The sequence below is a fragment of the Crocodylus porosus genome, unplaced genomic scaffold, assembly GCF_001723895.1.
Source record: "Crocodylus porosus isolate Cpor-Errol unplaced genomic scaffold, CroPor_comp1, whole genome shotgun sequence".
Classification (NCBI taxonomy): Eukaryota; Metazoa; Chordata; order Crocodylia; family Crocodylidae; genus Crocodylus; species Crocodylus porosus.
In genome coordinates this window covers 62,080,858-62,103,712 of record NW_017728907.1, presented here as the reverse complement: position 1 = coordinate 62,103,712, position 22,855 = coordinate 62,080,858, and the positions used below count along the sequence as shown (strand labels likewise).

Sequence of the window (22,855 nt, the reverse complement as noted above, 5' to 3'; positions counted from 1 at the left end):
TGCTGCTCATATGGTGTGTTAATCTGATCCTTTATTTCCTGAAGAATTGTGCTCTGTCTTTAAACAGATCACACCTTATCACTTGCACATAAAGTAAGATTTTCTGCTGTTCCTCATTCTTGTCTTCTGAACAATGTTTTATTATTCTTAACTTGACACTTCTATTCTGCTGCATGTAGCTTGAAATGAACCTTAATATTGATCGCATAAAACTGTAACAGCATGTTTGTTTGTATTGGCACCATGGTCCCTAAGTAAAGTATTCAGTTCAGCTAGTTAGCTGCAAAGTCAGGGTCCTCTAGAAAGAATTAATAATCTGGTTCTTTGTTAGGCTGTGAACTGCCGTTCTTCTCCCTCCGCAGCCTCTCAAGGGCAGGAAGAAGCAACATGTGAGCCTGCTTTGTACTTTTTTCCAGCCAAACCCAGAAATGTTGTGTCTGTGTAGATGCAGCTGCTTGGGGTTTTTTTGGGTTTTTTTTAACATTGAGGCAGAGTTGCCTCAGCCTTAATGGGGGGGTTGCGGGAATCTCTGGCCAAGTCCTTATGAAAAAATAGTTGTTAATTGTTAGTTGTTAATATTAAAAAATAGTTGTTCAGGCTACTCTGAAAGTACAAGGTGGAACTTGTTGGGGGTGTCCAGTTAGAGCCATCCCTAGTGGTGTGCGGGGCCCGAGCATAGCAGCCTGTGCGGGGCCGGGGGAGCGGGGGTGACGACTGCCCACAGAACGTGGCATCAGCGGGGGGGCAACTGCCTGCAGAAGCTGGTGGCAGTGGGGCCTGTACAGTACTGTCCACAGCATCCCCCAAAGTTCAGGTCCCAGGGCAGTTGCCCTGATTTGCGCCTCCCTCCCCCCCCAAACAATACATCATCTGAGAGATAAGTGTGACCTTTATCTGCAGGGCGAGCGTAAGTAAGCCTTTATTTTGCTAGACAAGGCACAAATACAAGCAGATATAAATCATTTAGCATGTGTTTGATATCTGCCATGAAGCAGCTTCTAAATTTGCTAATAGTGATTGTGAACACTGAGACTGTAACTTCAAATGCTTTTCTTAATCTTAATTCTCCTTTTCTTTCCTGTTATGAGAAGTTGCATGGGGTATTTTTTTGTTTAGCCTAGATGTGGTCTCAGTGCAGGTGACTGACTGCAGCTTGTGTGTGGCCAAGGTGGCTAGAGGTTGGGAGGGTCTTGTAAAGAATTTGTTGCTGTGGCAATGGCAAAATACCATGTGTATCTCGAGTTAGGCATGCTGCGGACATATGTCCTACTACTAGCTTTCATAGCCCATTTTAGCGTTGTAGCTTACACTTCATTCTTAAAATGCTTAGATATAACTGTACTCCTATTTGACAGGATAAAGACTTCACTTTGACTAATTGTACCCATGAAGCAGGTTTCCAAGCCTGTTATGTGAAAGCCAAACTAGGTAAAAATAAAAAAAAGCCTAATGAATGGAGACTAGTCTGAGTTGGAGATCACTTGTCAAAAGAGTTCCACAATGATCTTTCTCTCCTCTTGGAAATATAGTTGAATGCTTCAGCTGCTGTCGTAAACAGGGCTAAACGATCCACAGCATCTCACTGTGGTTGACTTTCCTACATCAGAAGTTAACCAAGTTTTCTTTGTTGGGTGTCAAACAGTTTGGCTCTGTCTACACCAGTATGGAAAGTGTGACCAGTGGAAGATATTTCTTGCACCCTGGGTGTGCAGAGACTCCTTGTTGTCAGAACAAGGGCCTTCTCCTTCTCGTCTCTTCTGAATTCCAAACCAAAAAGCTGAAATGAAATGAAAGTTTGTGTCTCTGACAGTGTGCCTACATTTCAGCAGTTAATAATCAAAACCATTGTGATGATGATTTTTTAAATTCTTCTGGGTCTCTGAAAGAGCACCAACAATTTGGACTTGCTTAGTGCCTTCAAAATATCATACAAAGATTTTTTCATAATTAAAAAAATATTTGGTATTACTCCAACTTGCTGATGAAACTTCGTCTTAAGTAGCTCTGTGCATAAGGTTCTCTGTTTCTATTTGGAGCCAACCTAAATACACAACTATTTCCTATTCCTAGGAGCTGGGAAAATATGGTCTGCTTTATTACAATGCACTGTTCATGATTCTTCCCACTTTGGCCATTGCCTATTTCACAGGAGATGCGCAAAAGGTAGGACTTTTATTTCAAATTATGCAACTGAAATGTTTCAGTGTATATGTTTAAAGTATTCTTCTGCACTGCTAGAGAAAATGTTCTACTATATATTGCAACTTGCAAGTGCAAATGCAGAATTACTTCCTATGTTTTCTTTGCTTCCTTTTAATATTCACTTTTATACGTTAAGTGTTAAACTCATCTAAATTTGTCCTTTCATCTTTCCATAATTAGTACCTGGCAGCTACTAGCTAAACTGGGTATAAGATACTATATTTAAGGAAGAGTGAAAAGGACAAATATATTCCCCAGAAGACTGAGAATTGAGCATTAGTGACCTGATTTCTGTTTTGAACTTTGAAAATTACTATATGCCAAGTATCTTCATGAGCACTAAGCAGTTCTCTTTTCCTCAAGAGAAATGGAATAATTAAAAGCAAGTACTAGACAGACTGAAATTCTTCTGCAGTAGGTTTTGTTGCTATCCAGACTATACTAGAAAGATGAAATGCCTGTTCTTTTGTAAAAGTAATCACATTACTTGTGGTGATTCTGAACACTAATATCCAGTATGCCTGATTTGTTAGTCACTGCTTGTGTTGGTGCTGGAAACCTTTTTTTTTTTTTTTTTTTTTTGCACACCTGCTTCAGTAAAATAGATTGGCATCTCTTCTTTCCAGAGACACCGCTTAAGGGACTTTCAACTACAAATAGTTCGGACTAAAAAGAGAAATGTTGGAACACTTGCATACCAACTGAGCATGCTCTTTATCACTGGATTTATTTATGGCTACCATTAATGGTAGCTGTTTAAAGAGATGTACTCACATTAGTGGGTGGAAATAGTTGAAGCATAGAGTAATTCCTAATGGTGCTCCTTTATTAGAACCATGATCTGCCTGCCATCCTATAAACTGTTAGAGTGCTTGCTGACTAGATATTTAAAGAAGACAAGCTTTTCACCTCCTGCATATACTAGTTGGAACATTTTTTATCTGTTAGTTTAATGGAATGAAGAATAATGCTGGCAATCAATCAGTTTAGATAATGAATATACAACTAGTTGTGAGAGAAACTGGATGTGGATAGAAAGAGTATTTCAGGCCCCCCTGCTCCTAAGATAGATGCAGGGCAACTCAGCTGGAATTTATTTGAGGAAAATGTGCTCATTTATGAACCGGAGCCAACAGACATAAAGCAGAATGTCGACTGTGCGCTACACTGGGGAGTCTGTATTCACACTGTGTAGAAGTGTCTCTTCCCGGTTTTTTTGAATAAACTTTCTTTAACTCAGCCAAAAGGTTGTTCAGTGAAGGAAAACAAAGACTCATTCTTTGCAACTTTACTACCAGGGAATGCAGCATGTACAGGGCTAAGAAACTCACTTTCTTTTTTCTTTTGCTTGCTTTCTTTTTTTTTTTGTGATCATACATATATTTATAATTGCGTGCTTTAGATTTTTTTTATCCTATTGTCTAAAGCATATAACAATACCAAAAGTTCCTATATTCTATGTTAGTCCAAGAATGTGTTAATTAGGTAGTAATAAAGCATAGCCTCTGTGCAGGGGTGGCAATCTTTTACGCAGAGGTAGACAAAAATTGGATTTCTGTGGAGTGAAAAACTGTCAAGCAGGAGGATTTGTAATCAAAGTTGATGGTGTTTTCACTATCATTAAAGTATATAAATGATTTGTTGTCATTAAACACAGGATTTCATTAATTTTTGTCAAAGATATTGACAGCTTGTCATGCCCCCAGCTATACAGCAGGCAAAAATAGCGTTCTCCAGTGCAGGCAAAATAAACATCTAAATAATTCATGATAGTGAAGTGAATAAATCCTAGTAAAAGAAGAACCCTTCTCAGTCAGTTGATTCTTCTCTGCACTACCTATCCTGTAGAGCAGGAGTGGACAGAAAATGACCTGTGGGCTGGATCTGGCCTGTCAGGCACTTACATCTGACCTACAATGCCCTGCAACAAATTGCACCCTGCCCAGCCCTTCCATCCATGAGGGTGGGAGTGAGGCACCCATGCATACACCCCCCCAACATACCTTATTGTGCCTTGCTTCCACCCTTGTGGGCAGAAGGGCCCAGCCCAGACAGCACACAGCTTCTGGACAGGACTGCTGCTGCAGCCACCGGGTTCCTGCTTGGCTTCCCTGGCATCCAGCTTGCTCTGAGCAGCGGGTGGGGGTGGGGGCAGAATTGCCGCTGGGTGGGAGCGTGGGGCTGGTGCTGGCAGCAGTGTGGAGCCCAGCGGGACAGTGGCAGCATGGAGCTCAGGTGGGCAGGGTGTGGGTGTGAGGGAGGGTTGGGGGGTGTGAGGACCCCCCACACACTCCTCCCATGGCCTGCAGATGATGGTAGCAGCAGCAGCAGGTGAGGGCACTGGTGCCTGGTGCAGGTGCTGGTGCCCAGCAGCACATGACTCTGTCCAGTACTTCATGTTGTGGCGAGGGGCACAGCCACTGCTGGGCAGTCTCTTGGCGGTGCTTCCCGCCACGCATGCGCAGTTCCCTTGTTCACGTGGCATGGGAGGAAAGCCCAGTGCACAACTCCTCTCAGGTCCAAGGGTGGGGAAGGCAGCCAGCTCCAGCACACAGGGCTTTCCTCCGACGATGCGTGAGTGCAGGGGCTGTGCGCGTGTGGTGGGGAGCGCCAGTGATAAGAGGCTGCCCAGGAGGCTGCCCCCATCGCTGCAATGTGCAATGCTGGCCACAGCCATGCGCTGCGGGCACGAGGGCCCCGAGCACCCCCGTCTGCTGCTGCGCCATGGGGGGAGTGTGGGGGGTCTCCACACCCCCCCTCCCTCACACCTCACCAGCGCCACACCCCCCAACTTACCCTGTGCCCCTCATACACAGTCACACATGGCCCCTACCCACAATATACAAGACTAAGAATTTATTTTTAAGTCATTATGTGATCACCTCTCTATATATTATGCAAACACAAATCATGGTAAAAATACTTTCTGTAATAAAATTAAAATATTTTATAGTAGGTGTTTGACTTCTAGTACATCATTTGATATTTTTTTCTGGTTCTAAGATGGCAACACCCCTTTCCCAAAAGGAGCATTTCCAGGGGGACAAGAGGAGGGAATTCCAGTGGCACAGGTCAGGGGTTGGGGGCGGGACTTCTGGTCCCAAGATGGTGACCTGGGGGTGGGGCAACTGTCGGGGGGTGGCCCTCGAAAGCTCATGTGGCCCTCAAAAGCTCATCAAACCTCATTAAGCAGCCCTCCACCTGAAATAATTGCCCACCCTTGCTGTAGAGCATACTAAGGTATTGCTGCAGTTCAGCTTAGCTACCTTAGGCACTGCTCCCGGTGCAGCTGTGCCAGTACGGAGCTCAGCATAAGCTGACAGTTTATTCACCTTACTTCTCTAGCAGGTTTTGCAGCCTGGGTTGAGCTCTGTGCTGCCACAGCTCCACTGGGAGCTGTATATGTGCTAGGTGGATTCATGACCGCTCTGATGTGTCTCTATGCACTGCATTTACACCTTGACTACCATCTAGAAATATCCTAAACCATCATAGAGTGTGTGCTATGTGGAGAACTTGCACGTGTGGCACTGAGGCACTCTGGTTGTTTGGCATTAACATGTTTTCCAGGACTTGTTGGGTGAGACCGGGATGGGGAGAGGGGAGTGTTGTTTGCTGACTGCAGAATAGAGATGTATGTATGTACTAATACAACAGTTCAGCTAGAACAAAACCAGCTTGGAACAGTATTGTTAAGATATGCAAGGAATATATGTAGCAGAGATTTTTCCCTGTCCTGCTTCTAGCTGTGCAGTCTTTGTCAGCACAGTCAAAGGGTATTCATCTACTAGCAATGGACTGTTAAATATTTTGAAATGCCTGACTCACTTTGATTTAAAACTGTATGATTTAAAACAAGACCTTTCGCTCAAAGGAAAATACCTCACAGTTGTTACTGCAGCATGATCATTAGCAATATGTAAATCTTCTTCCTTATTCACCTTTGAATCAGATTCCTTTAATAGTTGGAACAACATAACATATACTTTCCCATTCCTTCCCTGCAGCCATTGACCCATGTCCAAAACAGGGGAGGGAGGTACTTTCTGTGTCCCCTCTTGCATCCAGTTCTAACTCTGTCTGTGTCATTAGGGAACTTCTGCTTTTCTTTCTGGTCCAGTATCAGTCAAAAACTTGGAGGCAGCACAATTATTATTGCTGCTGAACAGAACAGTGTAAACTGAAAGAAAAGGTCCCTTTATGAAGAATAATGCTGGCAATCAGTCAGTTTAGATAATAAATATACAGCTAGTTGTGAGAGAAACTGATGCTCCTGTGAATTTAATGCTTGTAGCTTTTTCCATTGGAAAGTGCAGTGAGGAACCAAATTGCACTTCTCCTTATTTCTATGCAGGCATTGTAATTTACTTTATGAATCTGCTCTACAACGAAAGTGGATTGTGTAAAGTTGCGTTTGGTCTTAGTTGCTTTCTACCTTGCAGAACTGCTTACATGAAACAGGGTGGCATTATGTGGCATCTGGATTATTGCATAGTATAGGGATCTCAAAAACATGTGTATTCCTAATGGCATGCAGACTATGGAACTTCATGGCCATGTGAACAAGGATAAGGTAGGCATTATTGTTATCCTCTCATCTGTAAGATGGGATAGACACTATGCATTTGTAAAATGAAAAATGCATGTTCTTGACACTCTTTCATAATGCCACATGCAGTGTTTTGGTCAGCTATCTAGCACTTTCTGCTGTGGGGTAGACCTTAAAACAGGTAAAGAGGTACTAAATATAAATTGTTTTGAAGCTGATAGACATCAAATCGCAATAGCAGTATTATCCACTATGATTGAATAATAGAAAGTTGTTTTCTTGGACCCGTAGAGGCAAACGTCATACAAAGTATTGAAAAGGGTTTTCTGAAACTTGCTTCAGAAAATTCCTATAAAAGTATACACCTTAATAAGTTCTCTCTCGCTATCTCACTCACTCGCGCGCACGTACATGCGCCCGCACACACACGCATGTGTTAGGTTTTAAAATACAAGGCACTGTAAAGTATAAAACTCTTATTTTTGGCTACAGAGTGCCTGCTTTATTTGCTTTTTATCTTACTACTTTTTAAACTACTTTAGGTTCCTTTAGGAACCTTTTGGTTCTCTATTTAATTTTGGACATTGATGGGACACTTAATTTCTCATGACCCTCTGTATGATTAAGAATATTAACTTGCAGTTTTCTACACTAGCTTTGTCTTATACAGTGTAGGAAAGCTGGTTCTCAAGAATGTAATCTTGTACATTAATGCTTTTGTCAAGCAGTGTCCCTTTCTCCCTTCTTCACTGGAAACGTGGTGAGTGGAGTCTAGTAGCAATTTAAGCTTGGTTGGCATGTTGAAGCTTTCAGAGTAAGAATTCAAGTGAAGACAATACCAGAAGACAGTGCTAGGATCATTTTGTGGGCTAAGACCAAACTTCTGTGGTCATGCTTCAGCTCTAGTGTTACTACAGCAGAATGTTACAGTATTAACCTTTTTTGCAACATTTGTTTCTTTCAGGCAATGGAATATAAAGGCTGGGCAGATACACTCTTCCTTATACAGTTTACACTGTCGTGTGTAATGGGGTAAGTATTTATTCAACCATCCTGTGTGTTCTTCTTTCTCCAAGTAAAGTTTTCTCATATTGTAACTTTTCCAACAAATACTAAGGAAGCCTCTACTTTCTGAAAGTCCTGTTCACTAATTAGCATGCGCACACGTACTGTGAATGTCTGTTGTATCCTCCGAGATAGCTGTGTTGGCCTGAAGTTAGGCAGAAGGCAGCGTAGATTTGCATCTTGTAGACCAGTGGTTCTCAAACTTCTTGAACACGAGGCATCCCTCCATAACTTGTGAACTAAGGGCACCCAATTTCAAAAAAGTATTTATATATTACAGTGCTTATTTCCTTGGCGGTGGGCGTGGGGATTGTTCAGATAGGGACAAGCCTGAGCCTACAAGTATCTGCTTATCTCTTTGCACCTCGTGCACCCTTCGAAGGATCTGGCAGCACTCCAGGGCTCTGACACCTTGGTTGAGAATCACGGTTATAGACTAACTAAATCAGAGATGTATTCCCTCAACCAATATAGCTGAAGTTTTACTGGTTATAAAGTGTCAACTTAAGTCTAACTTCAGTGCTGGTAAAAACACTTTTTTGGGGCACTCATTGCTAAAATTCTGTCATATACTGCCTAAATGCACCTTAACTTGCTAAACTACACCAAGCTGAGAATTTCTGTGCTGCTCTGTAAGCATGGCATTTCCTAGCATGTTGCCACCATATGTCACATAAGCCATACCTTTGGTTTCAGAGGCTACTGCTGGTTCTGATTTTTGGTGAGACTCCAAATTCATGATAATGTATTGATTTTTCTGATATTTAGTGGTTTTTATAAGCAACGTGGCATATTTTGACATTTCCTTTTACACAAACGGGCATGGTCCAACTGATTCTCTTAGCTTTGTTCACTTCTAATTTGAGTCCACCAAAAAAGATAACCCTGCAACTGTCTTGTTTTACATGCCTTAAAGGGTTAAACAGATGACATTCTATTGCTACAACTTCTTGGTTTCAATAAGCACTGTGTGTATGCATGTACATGTAAACTATACACTTGCAGGCACACATTGTTATAAATAAAACTAAATTACTCTCTTAAAACTAAAACCTGGAGCTCACTGCAGTGTATGTGAATTTTCTGGTATATTTTTGCTAACTTGAACGGATCAGAAATGGCCTGTCCTGTTAATGTGTGGGTCCTCCAGTACACAAAGTAAGAGTGTACAAAAGGTATTTGCCACATGTTGTGGCAGATCATGTTGTAACCATGTGAGTAATGTAAGTTATAGCTGATTGGAAATTTTCCAAAGAATATTCTTTAATTGGAAAAACCTCAGTTTTGAAAGCAGTTTGTTTTGTGGAAATATATTGCTTTTGATGCATTAGAAGACTCAACAGAAGCAGATGGCAACATTTACTTGCCAGGCACATTTCTGTCATAACTTTTTGTTCAAATTGGGTCTCTTGGGTAGGGTTGAAACATTCTCAGTGGAACCAGGAGCCTAGCGATCCTTTGTTGAGCTGCTTTGTTCCAGGGTGGCCCTACCATATGTATTGCCCCTGGTTCAGAGACATTCAGGAGTCCAGAATTCAGGTCCTTTCCTTCTTCAAGCAGCAAGAGTTGTACAGCAAGAGAAGCCGGCTGCCACACAAGACTGGAAGCCCTGAGATCCCTGGTCTGTGCTCAGTCAGTGTGGTCTGGCTGCCATGCTGTTGGGGACCTCAGGCTAGCCACTGCTATCTGGTGTGGCACAGCACTGAAGATGACCAGGACTGTGTGACACTGTCAGCATCTATCAGGGATTTCAGGGCATATATTTTGTTTCTGAAACTTCTGTTTCACTGTTTCTAAAAGTGATAGTTTCCATGTTTCAGTTAATGTTACCACTATTTGGTGTATTTGCCCTAGTTGATATATAACATCTGAGAGATCAGAAATCATGGCAAATAGACATTTGGTGTTGCAGCTAGCTTTAATGCAGGTCTTGCCAGACTAGCAATAGAAAAAACATGTTGTCAAATTAACAGCAGGGGAGTAGACGATGGCATTTCAGTTCTGAATTTTTTTCCTTCAGGTTTATTTTGATGTACTCCACTGTTCTTTGCACTCAGTATAATTCTGCTCTCACAACTACAATCGTTGGCTGTATTAAGGTAAGTTATACATATTTTTTTAAATATGTGCATGGTTTTCCCTTCTATTACAATGATAACTGTACAAAGCTTAAAAAGCACATCATAATTGGTATTTTTTCCCAACCTTTTGTTGGGATGAAAGAATTATCTGTTTAATGTGTTGAACATGAAGTAATTTTAACCCCATGCTAACAAAAATTTAAAGTATAGGGAGACAGAGAAGACCAGGCCAAATTTAGAGATTCTCTCCCAGAAATCCTGTCATTCAGGGATATGACGCCCCTGTTGACAACATTTCAGCCATGGGGGCTCCCCACTGCATGGGTAGGAACCACAATTAATTGTGAGTTTTGTTAGTTTTTAATGCTGAATAAAGTGTTTTGGCCTTTTTTTCTTTTATTAATACAAGTGTTCTCTGGCACTTTTCTTTAAATCAGTTGATAAGTCTGCAACACGCTTCATACTTTTTAAGTATTGTTTTGCTATGGAGTAGACCGTTCTCTCCCCCAGTAGAATCTTGAATACAGGATAACTGAAACCAGTTTTTATTTGGGCAAATTAATTGCTTGTGATGCATTGGAAGATTCAACAGAGAGAGCCTTGGAAACTGGTACCTGAGGAAGGATGTCCTGCATTCAAAAGCTTGTCTAACCATCCCAACTATACAGTTGGTCGAATAAAAGATATCACCCTAGAAATCCTGACCTCTTGCAAGATTATTTTTGAAATCTTGTCACTGATGACCTTGACATTTAATGAAGTTACAGCTTTGCAGCAGTTAAAGGCTAGAAGACTGCCACTTTTTAATGCTGTCTAGTGACATTTTTTGACATCCTAGCTGTCTTTTTTGCTTCTGAATTTTACTTACAATGTTGACTTAAAGGCATATGGTAAACTGAGGTATTGCTAGTTTTCAAGGTTGTATTTTTTCTTTCTATGTTCTTGCTAAAGGTAGAAGGCGTGCTCTTCCAGTGGTGTCCCCAATTTCAAATATCAGTTTCTGACACTACTAGTTTATCTTCTTCAGGTTTTGGTAGCATTTTAATCTAATACATGTGCAGCTTGCTAATGAAAATCTAGCAGAATTGCAGATTCATATTCAGTTTTTTAGCTACTGCTTTTTTTTGTTATGGCAGGACAAGTTTGACTCATTTCTTTTATTCAGTTTATTGCCCAAAAAACTCTGTAATGGTCTCAGGCTTTAATAGGAACTGAAATTATGTTTCAAATGAATATAAAAACTTGGTTTGTAATGAATCTTTCAGCTTTTTTTCATAGGTTTGGGTTTTTAAATTAAGTGATTCTCAAAAGAGTCTTTAACCCTCATGGCCAACCAAGAATGTATTGTATTGTCTTAAAGCATCTCTGCAAGTATTAACTTCCTGAGTTTACAAAGAAATTGCTTATGCAATTCCAATTGCTGGAACTGTAAAAAGCTATACCATAGTCTTCTACTCCATATTGAAAGCATTTGCAACATGCCATCACCAAATAAGTGTATTAAATCTTGACCTTGTATGAAATGAATGGAAATATTTATTTTTACATGGAAAGATGAGGTTACAGGTAATCAAAACTCCATTACATCTTTACTGTAACTTACATGTGTTTTTTACCAAGTGAAAAAGCTGGAGACTGATAAAACTGATTTCTTTTATAAATATTTCCAGGATTTTTTATGAGGTAAAGGTGGACTTTTTCAGGTAGTTGGTCACTAATAGGATTTACGTTCCAGTGTAATATAGGTTCCTAATTCTAGGCTCTTATGCTTTGAAATTTCATTCGGTCCAGCAAGGACATAATGACCTTGGTAATGTTATGAAGGTCTCTGTGACTTAGCTAAAAATGAAGCAATTATAGTTTGAAATAGGGTAGTTTCATACTACCTGACATAAATTGTTAGTAAAAATGCAGTTTTAAATCCCAATGCTGTACATTGTTATGCACATATATAAGTAAAGGTGAAGTTAAAGGGAATACTTGTGACAATCATGCACATAAGTGTTTGGAGGATCAAGGTATTTTTTAAATTTGTTTTGCCTCTAGCAATTTTTTAAAATTTCAAATAAGATCCCCTGCCAGTGGTCCTGCCCTCTTTTTTAAAGCATTTAGATTTAAAAAAAAGAGTTAAATTATAACATTCCAGTGTCATAGCTTTTTCTAATTTTTTTTTTTTTTAACCAAGCTTAAAGTTGGCATAAGTCATTCCATGTAGGTCAGTGCTTTCATTTTGATCCGGGTGACACTCTGTGATTGTCTTCTCCAGTCTAGGTGTAAAGCTTGCATTCTCTGCATTGATGGTCACTAACAAGGGGACCTTAATTGTACCTCATGTTAGATTAAAAACCCCTCAAAATAACTCCCTTCTGCAGTCCACTTAAGTTAACCATTTATACTATAAATTGCAATTTGGCATTGTTGGAGATTTGTCTCTCTAATTTTCGACTGTTTGTGTGTGTGTATGTGACAAAAGGTGACATTTGTCTTTAAAATATTTTAGTTAAATGATTGAGTGTCTTGGGATCAGGCACCTAGTTTGTGGAATTTACTTTACACAATAATATTCAGATGCCAACATCAGTGCTCAAAAGAATCGCAGTAACCTAAAGAGTGCTATTATGATTTTTAGCCACGTTAGTTTGAAGTCAGGCAGAAGGCAAGGTAGAGATGCACCTTATAGGCTAACTTAGTACTATACCCAAGTAGTTGGTTAGAAGCATAATTTTGTCTCTGGCAATGTATGTGATGCACTTATATGCCAGGCAGGGGCAATTGTAAGACTCTGCTTATGTTTGTTCAACCACAAGCCTAACTCTAATAACGTAATGTAGTTGAAGTAACTATTTTCAGTGTCGTTGTGGTCTGTGCACACACAAATGCCTAGGTATTGTCAATAGATATTTTAGGTCGCCTAGTCCAGTGATTGAATTGGCTAATGCACATAAGGACATTGATACAATTGTTCTTCGTGGGTGTTGTTGTAGCTGTATTGGTCTAAGGACATAGGCAGACAAGGTTCTTTGGGTAAATCTGGTATCTTTTATTAGACCAGCTCAAATAGTTGGAAAAATTCATCTTTGCAATTTTACCTGAAATCTTGCAAACAAAAAAGTATGTAGAAAAAACTTCTAAAGCTGTGTCTGTGTCTGAATCACTGATTCTCCGGATCAGTATTGAATCTTCAGGTTTGGATTCAGCCAAATCAAATCAGGGACAGTGATCTGAATCAATGAACTGAAACCAAATGGAATAGGGCACAACACCCCTAGTAGTCACTTTGTGATGCCTTAAATGGGAGGGTATCTTTGCTTATTGTATACTCCCCTGCATAGGAATTCGTGGGGTGTATATCAGGCTGTTGCACCTTGACTTGGCATGCATCTGTAAGCATGGCAACTCCCTGGGGGTCCTCCACTTTGCAGATGCATGCCATGGGAATCCTTGCTGCACCCTGAGTTGGGCATGGCATGTGGGGTCATTGTCCTGCAGAACTGGGGGTGGAACAGGCCTATCCTGTGAGACAAGGGCCTCGGTAAGGTCTATAGACCCCCAGTAATCAGCTGTGCTTGGAGTTGGACTGGCACAGCTGATCCCACTCCAAAGACAATGCCTGTTTCTAGCCTGAGAGCTCTTCCACATTTGTCTGGGCTCCTTTCCACATGTTGACATGGGTTCTCAGCAGTGACTTGTTGCCAAACTATGCATCTGGTGTCCTGCTGGGGCAGTGCTAAGTATCTTTTGCCTTGTGAACTTAGATGAAACCCCTGTGAAGTCCAGCTATAGCAGTATTGTGGAAGGCTTTGTGGTTGCAAGCAGAGAGTACTGAGCCAAAGGTGTAACAAGAACCCTAAGTAAAGTATTTAATGAAATGGATGAAGTCTGAGGAAAGCTAGACAACAATGAAAATAAATTATCTTAACTGATGACCTCCTTCCAGCAACGTGCGTGTGTTCGTTCATGCACCTTTGGTTTCATCAGGGCATAATTTAAGAGTAAGGGCAGCATCTACCTCCTTACAGGGCAGAGCAAGGGAACTGCTGGCCTAGCAAAGACATGGGGAGCACGACCTTTTCAGACTCGAGACATCCCATTGAAAATGACAGCCCTTATTTTTCACTTTTTTTTTTAACTACAGAAAAATAATAAAGCAATTTTTCTGTTGCAAAGAATTTGGGGAAACCGCAACAGACCTGAATGTGGTTTTTTTGTTTAATTTTGTTTTTTTCTTAACCCAGTGGTTAAGAAAACCTGTGCATTTGTCTTGTGAATCATGTTTGCATATCTAACAAACCTGGTTAAGAATCACTGTATAGATTTATTTTTTTTTTTGGCAGCCTTTGTTTTCAGGCTTAGCAAAGCAAACTGAAGGAAGTGTTGCATTTGTCAGGGCAAAACATATTAAAGCCTATATATAGTGGTTGTGAAAATGGCTACTTTTAATTCAGACTTACAAAGCAAATATGAGTTTCTTTCACATTTCTACATTCTGTTGACAAATGTGAATACCTAAAATGCATGAATCTTATTTTTTTTTTTCCAGAACATATTAATAACGTATATTGGGATGTTTTTTGGAGGAGACTATATTTTTACATGGACAAACTTCATTGGGTTAAATATCAGGTAAGGCTTTTATCTTCAGTGTATGATATTTCTCAAAATTATTTCTGACTTCTAAATTGCACCAGCTTGTCATGGAATTGGTGAGAACGGTATTGAGCCGTCTGAACACTTATGGAATTAGATGTCAGCAGAGAACAGCACTTTGTTCTAACAGAAAGAACCGACCAACCACAACATTAGGAGATGATAGCTCCTGATCGTGCAGACATGCAGGCATGTGGATAGTGTCATTGGCATCAAGGGTCTTATGTACATAAAGTTAAGTTTGTATATTGTGTGCATTGGCACACTCGAGCACGTCTGCTGGAGTGTGGTAATTGCCGCATTCCAGCAACCTCCTGCATCTTGTGTATCACCATTCCTGTGCTTAAAAATGGTGGTGGAGGTACTTTATCTAAAGCTTGTCAAATGAGCTTTAGTTTAAGAGCCCCCCCCCACCGTTTTTAAGCATACGGATGGTGATATAGGAGATGTGGTAAACTCTAATTAAAGCTCTCCCCACCCTTCACCCCTGGAGCACATGTAAAAGTGTCCATGAGGTTTAAGCTGCAACACAAAACACATTTTAATGTTCATCTGTTGTAAACTGACTTAGAAGGGGGAGAGAGAAAACACAAGGAATGCAGGAGGGTAAGCTCTCATGGAAGAATGCGCATGTATCCAGTGTGACATCTATGTTACTTTTACCTTGTTTTTATAAAACATATTCCTCCTTGCATTTCATGAGGCTTAGGAGGGGCATGTTGATACTTAGAACCTATGTATGGTATATAAAAACGTCATGTCACTTTTATGCTGTTCGAAGAATTAGCATAGCTTTGAAACTCAAAGCAAGTTATTTGCTTATACTTGCTATTGAAGTAGGCTGTAAATTTCAAAATTGAATAGATACATCTAAGAATCTAAAGAGAGATGATCAATCAGTAAAATCCCTGGAGAGAAAAAAACATGGAGACTCCTGCAGCAGGATGCAAGTGTCATCTAATAAACTGATCTAATTTTAAATAAGGTGCTCAGCCTTCCTCTGCCTAGCCAGGGCTGGGAGTGGCACTGAACTGTGTCTGAGTGATGCAAGCTAGATGCTCAGGATAAGCTTCTGAGGTATAAAATGGACCAGAAAACTTCCCCCAGGGAGGCAGAATAAGTTCCACCTCAGAAACAAGAGCATATGCATTCATCCATATGTGTGAAAGGTGTAGGACAAGAGGAACTTAAGACTTAAAGAATACAGACTCCTTTCCCCAACCTGCTCCCCCCGATCCTCCACAAAGATACTGTCAGCTTCTAGGAGTTTCTCCAGAGATGCTGCGTGCCCATATAATTTAATCTTCCAGATTTCTTGTTCTTGATCTCAGCTGCCACATGGACAAAAATACTTGATCTAACAGCACAGGAAAAAAAATAAGATGCCATCAGGGAATCTCTAGATGCATGCATGCAGCTGACTACATTGGATTCTCTCCAACATTGGAATGAAAATTGGAAGCTTTGACCACTTATTAGCCCCCTGGTCTGACCACCATCTTATTTGTGAAGAAGTCAGATGCTTCCCCACAAAGGTAGTAAAAGCAAATAAGCAGGTCTTCCCCTGATCCTCCTGGCTTCCAGCTTGCCCTAGGTGAATGAGATGAACTAAGTGATGATCAGGGATCCTTGTTTTCTCTGATAAAAATCCAAAATTCTCTGATTAAAAAGCCCCCAATTTTCCCATTTTTTGGCAATTAAAATGAAATGGCACTACACATGTCGCGAAGTACCTTTTGCCCTTGAAAGGGAAAAAGGCCAGGGATTTTCTGTGGAATTGAGTGTTGCTATTGAGTTCATACGGAGGGTGCCCAGATTCTGTTGTGCGTGACGGTCAGGAGTCTTAGGAGAAGTAGATACATTCAATGTGCTGTTGAGCGTCAAGGTTAAAGTAAATGATGATTACCCATCGTGTTCAGAACATAAGCATAAGCTGAGGAAAGAATAAGTTTTGTCTCTTGAATGTATTGCAAACATGAGAGAATTTATAGGGGTTTCTCTGAAGCATCTTGCACCAACTACTTTCTGAGGACAGAATATTGGACTTATTCAATTGACAGATCCTTTGACATTGCTTTTAGGGCTCATGGTGAAACCATAGAAGGAAAAATAACTTTTTAAAATTTGAGGGAGCAAGGGGAGGACCAAAAAAACCCAATTCTTGACTTATAACTACAGAGAGTTGTAAACAGAACATATACGTGAATTTTTACCCTCTCCTGAATGGCTTTTAAAAATTAACTGCCCCCTCTGGCTTTTTTCCTTTAAAAGCATCAGTACACAATGCAAATGCATTATTGGTCCCAGGCAGTAGCGCTGGGAATTCAGGAGTTTGTTTGGTATTCAGTGCGCATAAGCTGGAAGGTGTTGGTACAGTCTTGACCTACATTTCACTGAACTAAAATGAATCCATTGCCTTTTTTTTTTTATAGTTCCTGTTCTGGCTGAATATTTACAGCTCTAATTATATCAGGCCTGCTAATGGCCTTAGCAGTACTTCAGAGTGAAGGGAATGTGTTGCTAAAATATGCCTGTAATTGTGGGCTGTTCTTACTATCTGCTAAATTACACATCTGAATCTGAAAGGTAGCAAAAGAGAGTGATGTTGCTTAAGCTTTCCAATGGACTTGGTTATAATGTTGTTTCATGATCTTGACCTAGGTCAATATGGCCTTAGAAGATGAATGCCACCCTTTTCACTTATTAGCTATACAAAGAACAGCCTCTGCCATTTTTCCCTGTCGTAGCCAAACTGGTGACGTTTGGCTACGATACCAATGATGGAGGAGATGTACCAACCAATGATGGAGAAGATGTACCAACCAAACTAGTATTTCTGGCTATTAAGCACTGAGGGTATAAATCCAAGTGAACAGAATACACCGTGTATGGGAAAAGGTAGGGTGGAATTCAAAGTGTGTGTATATGGGGGTGGGGAGTAGGCAGGCGGGAGGCAGAGATTAGCTAAGTAAAGCAAGCTTATGGTTGGCACTTCACCACTCTTCATCAGCCTTCTTGCATTGTACCACCTTCGTGTCTTTTTTTTTTCCCTTTGCAGCTTTCTGTAAAACATGACAAAGGGTGTTTTCAAAGCTCTTGGTTTTGTGGATGTCAGGCTGCCTGCAGTGTCAGGTCTAATATTTTGAATGTCTGTGTAACGAGGTCCATGCTTATATTGGTGTATGGTATGGGTCAAAAAATTTGGACCAGCGTCTTCACTGGAATCTTCTATTTGCAAATTGCAGAGGGTACAAACATAGTATTTTTGGAGTGTGTAGAGTACATACGTAATAACTTACTTGCAGTTCTAATGTTAATGCAATTTCTTTCATTCTTTTATTTCAAAATGTTTTGCAGTATTGCTGGAAGCTTGGTGTATTCCTACATCACTTTTACAGAAGAACAGCTGAATAAGCAGTCTGAAGCTAGCATCAAGATGGACATTAAAGGAAAAAGCTCAGTATAACCAGGGAATTACTTATAAAATAACCCTTGGCTTTGATTCAGTGATGATTACTGGCGGTAGTAAAAATTTGTCAATGTAGGTATCTTTGCAAATGCAAAGTACCAACATTATTCCATGACAATCTAAAGACTGCAGCCTTTTACAAATCTGTTTAAAAGATTTATAATTGATAGTACATTAAATACACATCAGATTAATTTAGGCTATGAGAAAAACATGTTTTTAATTATTCTGAAACCTGGTAGTAAAGCAGTGATGATGTAGGAGTTCTGACTAAAGAGGGTTGTGTGAAAAGTACTCTGGATGTTATTGAGTATAGTATTGTCTTGTGGGAAGACTTGTCCTACTCATTCAGTTACAGTTTAGTTTGCATCTGTATTGTGATGCAACTAAGCAGATCAGCAGGCAATCTTAAACAGTGTTGAATAAGCTCTGCGCAGGGACACCAGTAAAAATTACTCTATCCCCTTTACGCGGTGTAAAAGGGACAGTGATATAAAGCAGCTTGCAAAGTCCTAGGTTGAGTCAGAGGGGGACTCATCAGTGCAGGCATTGGGAAGGACAGCCACAAAGCTTTCTTTTTAGGAGCCCCTCAAACACAGAGGTACAATAGGCAGGAATTGGTATGAACTGCCTCCAAAGAATTATTCTTTGAAATTTTGTCTGCCTGACTTCTTTGGAGGGGAGGAGTGTGTCCATTCCTTGAAGCAGCTGGGATCAGGAGGGTATAAAGACTGTGTAAAGCTTTCATAGCCTTTCCTCTTGGTCACAGATTCTGGTGCTGTATTCACCTCAGTCTTAGAAAAGAACAGAGTAATCATTTAGCTTTATAAGCTTTCACTAACCATAAACCCTCTGTAGTCCCTGCAAAAGTCATGAAAAGACTATTCATGTGTTGGAGAGCTTGGTCTTCTTGTCAATGTTAAGCTTTCCAAAGTTGGGGGAATTTCGTGAGCTAGAAGTGCAGAGGGACTGAAATATAATTTTTCTTTTGGTAGAGAAAAGAATGACTTGCATATTAAAGGCTGGAGCCTGCTGATCTTTTAATAAAGGAAGCCGTTCTGCAATACATGCCAATGTTTAGGTTTTGACCATTCAACCATGTTTTGACCATTAGTTTGTGGGGGTTTTGTAATAGATGCTTTTAATTTTAAATTTTTTTGAAGCCTCTCTCCACCCTGCTCAGATTCTATGCTGGTCTCAAACACGTTAATGCTTGCAAAATTGAGGTAGGGTAAGCAATCTCGAGGAGAGATTCAACAATACTAGAGACGCAGTACTTTCGGATTGATGGGATACTTTGGTGAACTGGCAAGGGCCTCTCTGAAAATCAGTTTGAGTCAACTACTTGACCTTTCAGTCTTAGTCTGAGCAGCACGGCAGGTTGCCGCTCAGCAGGGTAAGCTAGCCCACACGGAGCTAGCTCTGTGCACCTGTGGCTTGATAACTTGTGGTACCTGAGGTAGCTTGTAAGAAGGTGGATCAGGTGTCTAGACCACACTGGGCTGCAGTGTAGATCTAGTCCTAGAATTATTTTGAGGTTGGTGCTGCAGTGGGATCATTTAATTAAAGAAATGGCTCATCCTTTAGGCATGTGAATCACAAAAGCGGTTCCCGCTAGCACCTGAAATAAACCTGCTGGTATCTCTGAGATTTTGCAGATCCGGCTGAGCTTTTACTTTAAAAAATCATGTGAAAGTTTGCCTAAGCCTTCTTTCTAAAAGTAATGTTTTTGAGTGCTCTCTCATCCTGATACAAAGACAAATAAGTTAACTTTCTAGTTCAGCATATTGAACAGTTAAAGCACTTAACACTTTATGCATGTTAAAAGTTAGTGAAAGGTCTGTAAAGTGTTGCCTAGAGTGAATATTTAACTCATTACCTCTGTTCTTCTAGGCAATGTCTGTTTTTTCCCCTAAAAAAGGACATTTAATATGTACTGATATAGTTCTAATGTTGTAGCCCTGTGCAGATTTTATTCTGTATCTGGCTTATTGTTGAGTGCAGTTTTCCAAAAGTTAAGTACTGACTTTTATTTTTGCAGTATTATTTTCTAAATCTCTCCCTGTGAATATCTTCAGTGAAATTTATATACTACTTCCCTTTCCCTTTATTTTTACTTCTATCCTTTGTTTTTTTAGAAGAGACTTTCATAGGCACTTTTTTCTAGTTGCCTCTGAAAGGATATTTGGTAGAAAACCCAACTGAGGTTGTAAGAAATGCTGCACCTGTCAGAATATTCATGTGTAACCTCTCAGATGTAAGAATTCCTGTAGATTTTTGTGCAAAAACATTTAATCAACATATGGCTAAAACCATACAGTGTTTATCTACTGTGTTTCCTTGGCAGCCTGCATTGTTGGCTAGTCCTCCATTTCAGACTCTTTAAACAGCCTGCTTACGTGGGTATTTTTAAATGAGCTAAACATACGCTGTTTATATATTAAAGGAAGTGGAAGTCTGCATTCAGTGCAAATGATACCCTGACTTGTCAAAGGCTTCCTGAAATCATGCAGTTAGTTCCTACTGTACTGTGATGGCATGACCTTATGAGTCTCCTAAAGAAGAGCCAGTCCTGGGGATGGACGAGTTCAGTGAAGCTGCTTGTAATTTTTTTTTTAAATCCCTCGGTCAGGGAGGTGGAAGAGGAGGAATTAATTATGGGGGGAAAGTAAATAATCCTTAAGTTTGTGATGAGTATTCTTTTAAATAAGATAAGCTTAGGAAGAAGCTAGAACAGAAGGATTTACCAGATGCATAGTTTTCCATTTTATTGTGTACTAAGAAATTCCAGTGTAAAAACTGCAAAACTTTATCATGACAGTCTTTCTTCCGCAACATGGAAGTCACTTGAACTACGTTTGGTTTTGACCTATGTAACCTAATTTTCCCCTCATTACACCTAGGTGTTAATTTGAGAGATCTGGGATTTTGGGTAGATTTATTGCAGCTCTTGTATCAAAGTTGGAGAAAGCTAATATTTCAGAACAAGGGTGTGAACTGTACACAGTAGGAAAAAGACTGTATGACACTTTCTCTTTGTCTGCTTTTTCAGTAGTCTTGCTTATAGACAGCTGTTGAATCATGCACTTAACTTTAAATTGTTTGCCTTTTCCACATGCTGATTTTAAATTCAGCAAATGAAATTTCTCCTGTTAAATCTTTGCTTTTCTTTGTGAGGGAGAAAAACCAAGAAACTGGTCATTGTAAATGGGTCATCATGGAAGTGTTTTTAACTTACACTGAAAACTTATTCCAAGATTAATGCTTTGATTTAGTTGATCATGCAAATCAAAATACTTGTTCTAAAGCCCTTTTTTTTAATTTAGCAAGATCATGGCACAAAACCTCTCTCTAGACCCTTTATGCTAGGTTAAAGATCAGAGCTGTGTAAATGGACCTTAAAAGTCCCTCTCCCAGTTGTGGTGGTTTTTATTCCCCTAGTGCAGGCACCAAGGAAGAGAGCCATGAGTTTGCCTTTAGATATCCTCTTGCAAGTCTTGGCTTGGGGGTAGGTGTTAAGGTAGGACTACAGCACCACCCCTTTATGGCAATTTCATGAGTTGAAATGGTCTGCAGAGACTTGGGGGAGGCGGGGGTACAACTTGGACAAAGGCCCAGAGCTTTCCAAATTATACCAGAAGCTCAGGGCCAGGAAAAGGGAAGATGCAGAGAAGGGTTAAAGTTGCCATTGCATCTCTTCCTTCTGTGCTTTACCTTAGAGGAGCAGCACAGAATTTTGCTTCAAGTGGTTTAGTTAGATTAACTTAATGTGGTGTTTGACCAAATCATGGAAGTCTTTAGCCAAGCCTTCTAATTCTTACCAGTAGCTTAAACTGGAATATTTTCATATAGCTTTTATTTTTGCTTATCATCATGCTGGTCTGAAGCATTTCGGTCAGGTGTTCGTTACTGAGAGAACTTCTACCTTTTTTTTTTTTAATCTACTGGTTAGATTTATTGTCCTGTAAAATATTTTTAAAGCTTACATTGTTTGTAAACGTGCACATTTTAGTTCCAAGATCCAGATGATATTGTATACACTGGGAAGGTGAACAAAATTCATACAATAGAATATTTTCTATACTATTAATCTTACTCTAAATATGTTTTTCTATAAAGAGTCTATTTACAAAAAGACCGTTTAGTGTTCAAAGGATGCTTTTGATTTGAATGTACTGCAGGCTTTATATATATATATTACTTCATGAATGATAGCAGAAGGAATCTTATGTGCCTATGTATTTTTGTACTGGCTTTAAATAAATACTGTTTTTCCCTGAAACACTGGTGTTTTTTTCCTCTCACCCACAATCTTCATTTTCTTAGTTCAGCCATCTGAACTGCAGCATGAGGCGTGTGGCTGATGAGACAGATGCTGACCCATGCTATGCAATCTATGGACCATAGAAAACACCAAGTAAACTAATCAACTTAACTCATTTGATCCGTTAACTCAAGCACTAATACTTTGAGCAGTGGGGTTTACATTCAGGACCTCTTTAACCTATCAGCAATCATGTGACATTTCTGGAGAACGTTAGCATGACCCACACAGTTCTGTGCCATTGCTGCTCACATTCCCATTTTAATGTCTTGTCCCCAGAGGAACATGAACAACGTAGCCATCACCACCGTCCTTCTGAGAGCAGTTACGTTCTGCAGCTTCACTCGGCTATTAGGCTAGTTCCTATGCTTGGCCACCTTACTTTTTGCATAACAGCCTGTTACAGAACACCTTTCAAACTTAAAGATGATAAATAGAGTCAATACTGCAACCAACCATGTAGCACAGCTAGTCATCTGTTTCCTTGCACACTGCTTTCCAAATGACAAGAGATAAAG

At 40.1% G+C, this 22,855-nt stretch overlaps 1 protein-coding gene across 1 annotated transcript in view; it reads left to right on the top strand.

Annotated features, from left to right (window-relative positions):
• Positions 1-22,295, top strand: part of SLC35D1 (solute carrier family 35 member D1) — a 28,289-nt gene extending 5,994 nt beyond the window's left edge. Inside the window, exons 6-10 of the mRNA XM_019531596.1 lie at positions 2,071-2,163; positions 7,716-7,783; positions 9,837-9,915; positions 14,438-14,520; positions 17,902-22,295. Of these exons, the coding sequence (XP_019387141.1) occupies positions 2,071-2,163; positions 7,716-7,783; positions 9,837-9,915; positions 14,438-14,520; positions 17,902-18,010 (432 nt within the window). The 3' untranslated portion in view covers positions 18,011-22,295. The remainder of the gene's footprint in view (positions 1-2,070; positions 2,164-7,715; positions 7,784-9,836; positions 9,916-14,437; positions 14,521-17,901) is intronic.
• Positions 22,296-22,855: the final 560 nt, after the last annotated feature.